At 45.5% G+C, this 11,406-nt stretch overlaps 1 protein-coding gene across 1 annotated transcript in view; it reads right to left on the bottom strand.

Moving 5' to 3' along the window:
• PEX26 (peroxisomal biogenesis factor 26) overlaps positions 1–1,868 on the bottom strand; it is an 8,362-nt gene extending 6,494 nt beyond the window's left edge. Inside the window, 1 exon segment of the mRNA XM_019471978.1 lies at positions 1,692–1,868. Coding sequence (XP_019327523.1) covers positions 1,692–1,868 — 177 coding nt within the window.
• Between the last annotated feature and the right edge of the window lie 9,538 nt (positions 1,869–11,406).

The raw sequence follows: 11,406 nt of genomic DNA, 5'->3' as shown, positions 1-11,406 counted from the left end.
CTGCCGTTCCCCCCGCGGCCGCCGGGCGTCAGCCCAGCCCCGAGCGTGTCGCTGCCGAGCAACGGGGGCCGGAGGAGGCCGCTTCGGAGTGAGGCAGCACGGCTGCCGTCCTGCGGCCTTCCTCACCGCGGCGAGGCGGCAGGAGAAGAGGTCTGGGGCGGGTAGTAAAGGGAGACGCTCCCCGCGCTGCTCCAGCAGCACAGCATGGCCAGCAGGCTCCTGGGCGGGATGATGGGTGCCCTCCTCTCCCGGCCTTCTTTTCCTCAGTCACCCCGTGTGCGCGGTTTTAAGCAGATTACGCTGTTAAAGGAACTGGAGTTCGGGCATAACAACAGCGTCTCTATCAGTACCCTACATTCACATTCTTCTTCAGTTGTTATTTAAAAACAATAGGGTGTCTTGGTTACAAGGCAGTTATGGCAACCAGTGCAAACTCTTTTCAAAAATGAATCTCTACAGGAGAGGCAGGATTGATTTATTTTGTAACGCTGATCCCCTACTATGATTATTTAATTACAAAAGCAAAATACGCTGATGCAGAATGTGTTAAAAAAGTGAAATATGTTTTTAAAAGGGGAGTTTCTGTCCCATTTCAGTGTTGGAAGCAGGGAAGAAAGTGTGGAGAGTACGATTAAAAACTTGATCATAACTGTCTTTTCATGAGTAGCTGTTTGCAGGAGGCAGGACTGTGCACCTGCCCTTCACGGTAGCGGCAGGAGCACTCTGCAGCAGCAGCTTTTGCACAGCAGTGCATCCAAGGGGTTTGCACGCTGTGCTGTTCACTGTGGAGTTATTTCCTGGAGGATTCAGGCTGGTTGAGGCAAAAACACAGCACAGAAACATTGTAAAAGGAAGGGCCCAGCAGCTAGGCAAAGGCAGAGGTAAAGGCATTTCAGACTTCTGTTGCTGGGCACTTGCAATTTGGAAAACAACATTCCTTTTTGGGAACTACAAGTCCCAAAGTGCACTGTGGGAAGAACATGCCTCGTACCAGCTAGTGCCCAGCACAAATTCCCAAATATGGATAAGGAATCAATTTTTAAAAAGACTCCCACTGGCCGGATACTCCCCACTGAGACTCAGAAAAGGAGTGAGACAGCACAAAAACAAGGTAAGTTTGCGATATGCAAAGATATTGTTCAAGAATTTCTTTCGTGAGGAGCAGCCAAGAATATTCTGTCCCTTAGAAGGGCAGCGCAGCATCACGCTGGTGATGTTGGAGCTGGCTGCTGCGGTGATGGAGTCGACTTTTGAAACAGGGGACTGTTGTTTCAGGTGGGGAAGTGAGCAGCAGGAGCAGCTGCTGCAGAGTGAGTCAGATCCTGTTTCCCTGCAGATGCTCCTTATTAATAAAGGCCTATGGAAAGATATGTGAGCTGCAATACTCATGCAGTTATGTTAGAGGCAGGGAAGGGTCAGGGAGAGGAAGGAGTTGCTTTGAACAGAAGATCTGTATGAGTTGCAGTGTGGTTGTTTAAGAAGCCAAGGTGGAACAAGCAGCCTTGTAATAACAATAATTACAGGTAAAATTAATTTCTCTGTAAGGCATGGTAGAATGTTTTTGTACTTCACCGCTCTTCCTAGAGGGGACAGTGTGGTGCCTTGAAGGCCAAACCTCTTGCAGCTCTCTGACCTGCAAATAATAGTAACTCAGTAATAGGATTGTTTAACTTTGGGCCAGGAACAATTACCAATTTTATTGGCAATTTGTTAACACGCAAAATGAAATCATTCCGAAATAGAATCATCTTAGTGGAGACGAGAGATGCTCTAGCTCCAGACTCGGGCACACGCGAAGCCTCGGAGGTTGAGCTGGTCGCGGGCAGCATTGGCCCCTGCCTCCGTTTCTCTCCCTGGCAGTCCGGCATATTCCTCGTGCAGCCCAGATGCAGCGCGTGGACTCTCTTCTGCTGGGTGATGTCAAGCACAGCTGGTCAGCCTGATCCATCATCCCAGCACCCTCCTCCTACTATGTAGGGTCATGGAGCAGCAGAGTCCACACGGTACAGTGCTGCAAATGTAGGAGGTGCAGCCCAGCCCTGGAGAGGAGCCTGAGGCTGTTTGGGCTGGTGAACTAAACTGTCACATGGACAGTCGTTGCCAAATAAGAATGATGCTGATTTTCCATCTTTCCTTAAATGTCAACAGCTTAAACTGTTTTTAAAGCTGAGAGAGTCACTCTTGTACCTGAATTAGCCTGCACAGCAGGGCTATACTGCTGCACAAACGCTGGAGGAAATCAGCATGTTTGCCTGTGCTCCTGGGTAACAATTTCTAGTAACCAGAAAAGCTGAAGTCGAGCAAACTTGCTGCCAGTGACAGGTAGTAAGAGGGAGCATCACAGTGGATTTTGTGTCCCAGGTGGTATGTTGATGCCCAGCTCCTCGCCTTTTATCTGAAATCAAGGATTTTTTTGCTGCTGTCATCCTGATTTTCTATGGGAAAAGAAAAGTGAATTTCAGAGGGGCCTTGTTTGTGTCTGCATCAGCTGTGGATTCACAGGTTCCCCTCCTCCCTCTCCTGCCAGGCAGTTCAAGGAGAGTTTAGAGTTACAGGCAACTGTAACAAGGCCTCCTGAGGTAAATCGTCTCAAGTATTAATCCAGATCTGACCAGCACACGGTCACAGGGCCAGAGAGCTGGCAATCAGTCTTTTCTGTTGTCTCCTCTGTGTCAGTAGGCTGTTAATATGAGATTAGCAGCATTAGGGAGACTTTGAGCTAGAAACAATGAGGCCCTATGATTTGATTTGAAGAAACCCTCTTACACCCATATAAAAACAAACAGAAGAGCTGGAAATTATAAAAGGCATTATAAACACAACTGAGGAAAGAATAGTTTCTAGGAAAGATGTAGAGTTTTGTAGTACATCGTAGCTTATCAGCAACTCTTTAATAAAGCAATGAGGTCCATGGAGACCACAGGTCCCAGCATGCAGCTCTCTGTCCTTATCACCACGTGCTTTTGTTTGGGTCTGGCTAGACCATGACATGCCGGAATCTGTAATTTGCTTGTAATTTCCATCAGCAGTACATCCCTATTAAATATGAAGATAGCTGGCTGCAGATCCCTCAATTAGCCCAGATTCAGGGCTCCCCTAGTTCCCGGCAGGCGGTCCTCAGAGCCCTCCGTTGGGTGAAGGTGAACACTTTCAGGCTGTGCATTGAACAGATGGCTGATCATGATGCTCCGCTTTCTTATCTCACCAAGTGTGGTGACACAGAATCAAACCTATTTTATTGTTTCAAAAATAGAACTAGCAAGAGGCGACTCGCCTGATTTTGAGACCACCTGCTGATGTTCCTAGTGTTTAAAAGCAGTTGCCTCTTATTTTGGCCACATGAAAACCCACATAAACAACAGGCGAGGAAGGCAGAAAAGGCACCTATAGGGGCAGTCACAGCCATAGTCCAACTGTGGGGTATCACATCACATAAGAGTATGAGCAAATCTCTGTTTTAACCTTCATCACAGACGCACAAAACACTGTGTAAGGTGCAAACGCTGGAAACTGGAAAACTGGAAACACAGAGTTGTTTTCACAACTTGTAGAAACTTGAGTTTTACTCAGATAATGGCAAAAGCTTTCTGAAACAAAGGGCAATTTTAAGTTGATTAAGCCTCTTTCTTTGCTCCATATCAAACAAAATACCAGCCTTGGCAAGGCAGCAAAGAATAACAGCTGTTACTTTTGATTTCATTGTTACTGTTATAATAGCAATAATTAATGCTGGGTGGGACATTTCATAGCTTTAAGGTGACCAATTTGGTTAAAGGCCTAAGGCATCTTCTTTTCTGCAACCAGTTATCTGTGAGAAAATACTAAAGCCTGTCATCACTGTAGGTCAATTAAATCCTGTTTGCCTAGCACAGCCTCTCTTTGCTCCCCGATTCAGAGTCACAAGCCCTTCTAATAATTAATACCTCTTCTCAGAGCCTCACCTGCCGAAATCAGTTGTCACCCATTAATCTCGACCTTTCCTCTTTTTCAAAAGCAAACGTGATCTCATGGTTGGGAGAAGTGCTTGACAGCGAGAATCCTGAAAGTATTTGTACCATAAGGCAAATGAGGCGATTTGAGAAAACATGTTTCTTCTCATTTTTAACCTAGCTTCCTAACTTCTCAGTACTTCTTTTTTCAGTGTTTGTCAGACATCTGTCCCTCATTTTGAATGCACGTTTACCGCCATCTCCTCTTAATTATCGCTACAAACAGGCAATGCGTGTTCTGCACCTTGAATTGGAAATCGCAGAAAATGTTGCAGAAGTTAACAAACTCTTTCGCATCTCAGGCTGCTGGTCCTGGCTCTTATCTGGCCAGGACTTGGGATGCTCACAAAAGTTGTGATGACAAGTTGTTTTAGGAACGCCAGCGGTGCCGCAGTTGCGTGGTAGCGGTGCCTGAGCCTTGGGAGAGGACCCGCTGGGGAGGGGTTCTTTGCTGATGCAACCTTTGTGTCTTGTGTTTCACGGTGAGCATACTCCCGTGTGCCCCTCTGGCAGGAGGACTGCAGCGGGCAGGTCTCCCCTGCTTGCCATTTTGCTCGCAAACTTGATACAGTAATTAAGAAGCTATTGCTTTTTTTTATTAATTTGCTTCTGAGCTTTTTTATGTAGTCAATGAAATTGCAGCACCTCTCTTTGGGGAGTATTTCTCCCCTACTTTTGAACACCTGTGTGCTATTTTAGGGTATTATTGATTTGAGAGGTATGCTTATAGTTTGTGTAAAATTAATGTCTCGAGCAGTGTATTGGTCCCCGTTTCTCCGACAAGCTGATGTTCTCTTTCCCTCTGTTCCTCCTTTACTTGCTGCTCCTTCTCGTCTTTCTCGGCAATACCAGATGCAGACAAAGGTAGGATTAGGTGTCTAATTAGTTTATGTAGACTTAGACATACATGTTTACTTCTTGGCACTGGGGGAAGGGCAGCCCGTGAGGAATCTAACCCTTGTCTCTCAGTGAGGTTTTCAGCTTTGAGAGCAGCCTGAGCCCGGGCAGGCTGAACAGGCAGGTCAAAATTTTCTAGATGCGTTTTTGTTCCCGATGCCTGTTCATGGAGGAAGTTGAAAACCCAGTCTGTATTACCAAATCTGAAATAATTTCTCATTTAGGGTTAAATCCAAAATGTTTATTTCCAAAAAATGACTCAGTGTAGACAGCCTGAAAGAACTTGCTTGAAACATTACGGAAAAGCTAATAAACTGTAATTGGTATCCTTTGGAACTCTACTGTAGATTGGGCAAGTTGTATTTTAAATATTTTTGGTTTATTAAAGTGAACTTTAAGCTGTAACTCTCCCATCTCCCACTGCAGTCATCCTTTAGCAGATATAACCAGGGGAATTCAGCATGGCATTTCCACAGTAACTTACTCTCACCCCGGATCAACACTGGCTCGCTCTGGAGAGTGGTAACGCAACGGTTTGTGTTCATGCTTGGCAGCCACTTCGTTGCAAAGTCAGTGGCTGCTTTTAAATGACCACTGAAAAGGGTTTGGACCAAAGTGGCTTGCTGGCTTTGCACTGAAGCGCTTGCGAGATCTTTTCCAGCATTTCCAGTATGAGAATGACCTGGCGGTGGGGACGAGGGTGTCGGGGAGCGGAAAGAGCAGGGGACAAGTTGTGGGCCAAGGGTGAGCCCAGGGCAGGCAGGGGCAGTGTCCTGCCCGAACCGGGCACAGTCACACCCAGAGGACCTGAGCAGGGTGGGCAGCGTTAGGTGCCGATAACAGGCTTCATCAACAGCGCTAGACAAGGTGAGGTGATGAATTAGGTTCAGAGTCCATTCCGGGAGTCCAGTCAGGAGCAGCAGGAGGCAGGACTACGACATAGATCCAACGTTCACCCAGGAGATAGAGAGAGGTCCACAGACTTGCACAACTACAACATAGCTCAGGCCAGGCCTGGGTGCCCAGGATGGGGCTTAAATGGAGCCCCCCTTCCCAGGACCACTGGGCAGGAGGTGCAGGGTGAGAGTCCTTGGTGAAGCTGGTCAGGGCATTTAAGGTCTATTAGTGCCATTGGCGGGGCGGGGACCTGACGATGACTTCTTTAGCTGCTCCAGGTGTTTCTAAGATGATTAAAGAACTATATAATAGTTATTTTTTAAAACAATTCTACTAATTAATAGACTTGCACAAGTGTCTTGATTTAGCTAAAAATTAAAAGTGTCCTGGATAAGTACATTTCAAGCATTAAAATTATCCCAAGTCATCTTGGATGTAGAGTTCACTGACTAGAGATTTCTTCCTATTAAATTTTCTCTCTCTGAACATCAGCTTCTCTTTTCATAGAACAGAGATGATAATGTCATTGTCTTTCCTACCTGACAGAAGGCTTATTAGTTTTGTAGTTTAAGTTGTATTTTTGGAGTGTTCTGAGATATTTGGATGAAAAGAAATGGACTAGTGTAAAGCAAAGGAGCAAGCACGGAGGTTGTATACACTAGCAAAACAAAATTACTCGGGAGCAAAGTAATGGGAATGAGATTCGTGTATAAATATTGACCAGACCTTCAAGGATGGAAAATGGGGTGGGTTCTGCCAGAGATTTTTGCATTCAGAGATAGATAGCATCTGCCCTCATGTTTCTCATTAAGTGTATTTGTGAGGAAGCACTACAAGGGTAGCAGACAGAGGAAGATGAGAGCTGCATGCCGGTGTGTCAGGCTGGCACCAGAAATACAACGAAGTCATGAGGGTGGAGGTCACTGTAAACACGAGGGAAGGTTAAGAGAAATAGGGGGATGAGGATGTCATGGTAAGTTTGAAAGGGAGTGGATGGACAGACATGACCGATGAAAGCTCTGGCGATTAGAAACAAAACCTTAAATAGCTCAAATTTGTTATTTGTATTCAAGAACACTTGTCCGCGCCAGGACTCAGCATCCATCCTTCTGTGTCAAATTAAGCAGCAGTTAACATTCCCTATGCACTGTGAGCTGCCGGAACAATAGGTCTATTCTAAGCTCCCCTTGCAAGACTGTCTCATGCCAAAAGGTGTGTTCATCAGAAGAAATTCAATACTAGAAAGATACTCAGATAATTTTAGGAGATAGAATCAGTGCATGCTAAATCCCCAAAGGAGATGACACTCAAAATAGTCTTAGCAGGGAAGCATGCTCTGTAAATCATTACCAAAAGTTAGGCTGAAAGCATTAAAACACTTTGCATAATATGCACAGAGTTTCTGCCTTGATCTTCCAAGCCGCTGTTGTTTATTTTCCTAATCTTGCTGTGATCAAAGCTGGTTCTGTGGTCTCGCTATTCATGTGACAGTTGAAGATTCAGACTGGTCAGAAATAGGACAATCATGGGACTAAATCTCTAGAGCTGCCCGAATCATACGGTTAAAAGAGGACTGTGAAGTACTTAATAGGCTGCCTACACATTGTTCAGCAAGTCAGAGGTTAACAAAGGACCTTATTCTTTGAAAAGATAATTGAGGCTGAAAACAAGTCAACCATCCCACAACTAAGCCATGGAGATCATCAGTTCTTGTGAACAATAGCTGATGATGTTCGGGATTCAGTGAGTTAAGTGGTTAATCCTATACAGAAAGCTGCATCCATAATGGAGTTTAAATGGGGGGAATCCACCCAATTCGACCCCTAGGGAATTGCTTCCTGCTGTTACGCTGATGGATATGTCTATAAATATCATGGTAGCCATCAGCAGATAAAATCTCACAGAGCTGAAAAGCCTCTCCCTATTAAATGATACATTGATCTCCATGAAACTGCAGTAGCCTGGGTTAATGAGCCACAGAAACCAATCCCCCTGCTCCCGCAGAGCAGCCGTAGCCAAAGAGAAGGAAGACCCATATATTGTTTCCATCTTGATTCGCTGGAAAAAAAGTCAAACCCCATATATACTCTTTCTTCCTTCTGCCCAGTCTTCTCCATAAGGCTGTTCCTTACATTCTGTATTGGGCACTCAGGCAGCATCTCATCGCCTTTTCCTGCAATTTGTTCCAAATTTATCATTTGCTCTTTATGTCCATCAGAGAAAGCCATCAGTCAGGACATTCAGGGCAAATCTGCCTCTGTAGTTTTCTTCAGATAAAGCAGTAACCTCCACAGCGGCAGAGAACGCACCGGCAGGTTTGTGTACCAGGGCAAATGTGCCTCTGTAGTTTTCTTCAGATAAAGCAGTAACCTCCACAGCGGCAGAGAACGCACCGGGGGTTGTGTAGTGTACCTTCTCCAGCACAGGTACAAATGGGTGGCAGACAGAAAAACTTCAGCAACCACTTCTGTTCACCCTCACCTTTTTCTGTCACTTTTGTGATTTGAGGAAAAAAGTGCTCACAGTCCTGTTTTTTTTTTCTTTAAAGCTCAAAATCTAAAGGTTTTTAAGCCTGTCGTGTTATAATGCAAGGCCTGACTCATGATTTTCTACTCTCAGAGCTGTTGGTACCACATAACATGCACATACAGACAGTAGTACATAGACTTAAACCCCGATATTTGAATTCTCCATACTGCCTGTATAATGCCTGTATGTGCATACAGGTCTCAGGACAAGTATGCCACCTTTCTGGTGCTTTAACTAGCTCTCCTGGCATTTAGAGTTGCCAGCCGCAAATAAGTTAAACCATATTAAGTGGCTCTGATTTCTCTTTTGTTTTCCGTATGTTTCTTTTCTGCACTGTCCGTTTGTTTCCCTTTGCTTTTCTTCCTCCATTTTGTTCTCTGGCTCCTTGCTCCTCAGTTGCTGACTTACTGCAGATCCCACTGTTTCTCAGTACGGGGGACTGTGACTGACAGTTGTGCTGGGCGAACCCCTGGACATCCCTGTGGGACTTATCTGGAGAACTTGCAACAGACGCTTTGCATGGCCACCCTGGCTGGCAATTGGTGCTATTAGTAGTCTTTTTCCAGAGTTAATAAGGGCCAAGACAAGAAGGACTAGAAGAAAGCAGGGCTTCACAGTTCCCCCAAAACCATGCCCATAGCTGCTTACAATGTGAGGGTACAGAAGGAAGAGGGATTGTGAGGGCAGAATGATTACCACGCTTTCCTCTCTTCTTTCCCTTCTCCGCATGGACGTTTCTGCTTAGAAATAGTCCTATGCTTGTCTAGCAGTTACCTAGGCAAGGAGGAAAGGAACGTTACAGGGACTTTATTTCTGGACTTCTCCTTTGCTGCTTCGGTGCCTGAACGTGAGACAGTCTTTTGCTTTGGAGACCCTAGAAGGAGTTAAACTGGAACATGAGAGAAGGATCATGAGATTCACCAGCTCAGCCTGCCCCGGTTGCGCTCACAGTTGGGTCTGCCGAGTTCAGTGACTCAAAGAAATGAGCTGTCATTACCTCTGAGGAGCCAACGCGCTAAGAGAAAATGATTCTGCTCCGTTTTCAGCAGTATCAACAAAATTGTTTACCAAGTTCCAAAGAGTTATATTTTTGGCATCTCTGTGGCCTGTTTTGGCTTGTTGAATGTTACTTATGAGTAAGAAGGAAAGAACTTGACTTGACGGTCAATTATAAAGCAGAATTTGTATGGCTGACAGTTAAAGAAAAACAAAGCAAACGCAGTATTTTGTACATTTACCTCACAGGATCTGGAGAGACGATAACTACGGAGCCCACTGATTTCAACTGGAGGAATATGTTCTGTTTTTTAAAGTCATGTTTCCGGTCTCTCAAAACAACCACAACTTGAGACACACAAAATCAATGCTTGTACATCTAGTTGTAAATGGCCTGCTCAGAGTCATACAAGACTGTGGAGAAGCTGGGACGTGGCCTCAAACCTTGTCTAGGAGGTTGAGATTTCTGTCGCAGACAAGCCTCCTCTTTGTCCTTGGAGGCCCCATTAACCATGACTCTGCTGTAGTCTGTGCTCAGCCCCTGTGGCATCAAGAGAGCCCTGGTTAGGCTTCCTAAAGGAAGGACAGAATTGCAGATATTTCCATGATTCAGTTGGGAAACCGATCCCCTTTTGGGAGGGGCTGCAACCACCCCTGTTTTCTGCTGTCCTGCTGAGCGAGGTGAGCCTCGGTCTGTTCTCACCGCTGTGCAGATATGGGCAGGGGATAGGTGCAGGGAGGCTGGAGTCGGGGCCTGAGGGCGAGGTGAATGTGCCCTGCTGTTAAGTGGATAACGGGGTGCAAGGTCTTCACTGTGAACTCAGGTTCCATAAAAGTACATGTGACGATGCCAGAAAAGCTGTATACTCTGGAAACAGCCACAGGAGGATGGTGTTGCTGACTGTGTAACTTGGGCTAGAAATAATAGCCATGGTAGCACTGGCCACTGCCTATGAAAGGGAATATGAAAAGGAATAGGAAGAGCCCAGAGAGCAACAACAGTGAAATAAATAGTAGCCTAATAAACAATTCATGCCAAGGATTTATACAGTGCTTTACTTATTCAAAGCACTGTGCAAAACATTAGCTGATTAACCTTAATTAATCATTCAGGTAATTAAATGGAAGCGGAATGAAAATGGTTAGAGGAAGTTTGGAGTATGAAGGCTTCCTGAAATCATTAAGTGATTTTGCTGTCTTTGATGGAAGGAAGAATTTCTTCCTCTAGGGTTTAAATGTGCTTGCAGTGTGGGTGTTATTGCAGTTTTAATAACCACCTGCTTAATTCCCTGGGATGGGAGATTACATGCAGCACAGCCAAAGTTTTCTTGTTTGTTTGAGTAACTTTGGCAGTTATATTGGGCCTGACAAAAATGAGAAGTATCACCAGCTCTGTGTTTCAGGGCACAGAATGATGACCAGCTTCAGGAAGAAAACTTGTTCCTTTGACTTCTCACCAGCAGGATGGATTGGTGCGCATTCCTTTGCAAAATTTAGCATTTGCCGTTGCTGGGAGATAGGGTACGGTTATGGCATGACCTATTGCTTTAACTTAAGCAGGAGGGAAAGATGAAGCTGTTCTGTCATTCGATGTAGAGGAATCATTGAATGAGTGTGGCAAAAGACACTGAGGATGCTGCAAGTGAAAGCTAATTTTTTTATGGATTAATTTGTTCCCCTGCAGTAAGAAGATAGGGTTCTTTGGCAGACAACGAGTGCAACTTGCTTCCTGTCTGTGCGATATTTAGGTTTGTGTTATCACCTGCTGCCCACACGTAGCATAAACTCCTGAGAGAACCTGTGAAGAGATGCATTTTTAGTCAGCTGGCCTGAATCACTGCTTTGCTGGTAAACCCCTTAAGCTGCTGGAAGAAGACCTGTTTCATCCCAGGCCAGTTGTATCGGGTTTGTGTGGCAAGGTTTTGGTAGCGGGGGGGCTACAGGGGTGGCTTCTGTGAGAAGCTGCTAGAAGCTTCCCCCATGTCTGATAGAGCCAATGCCAGCCGGCTCCAAGATGGACCCACTGCTGGCCAAGACCAAGCCCATCAGCGACAGTGGTAGCGCCTCTGGGATAACATACTTAAGAAGGGGGGAAAAA

The sequence above is a fragment of the Aptenodytes forsteri genome, unplaced genomic scaffold (assembly GCF_000699145.1).
Source record: "Aptenodytes forsteri isolate BGI_AS27 unplaced genomic scaffold, ASM69914v1 Scaffold241, whole genome shotgun sequence".
Lineage (NCBI taxonomy): Eukaryota > Metazoa > Chordata > Aves > Sphenisciformes > Spheniscidae > Aptenodytes > Aptenodytes forsteri.
Note: the sequence above shows the minus strand (reverse complement) of the source record. Positions and strands in the feature narration are given on the sequence as shown.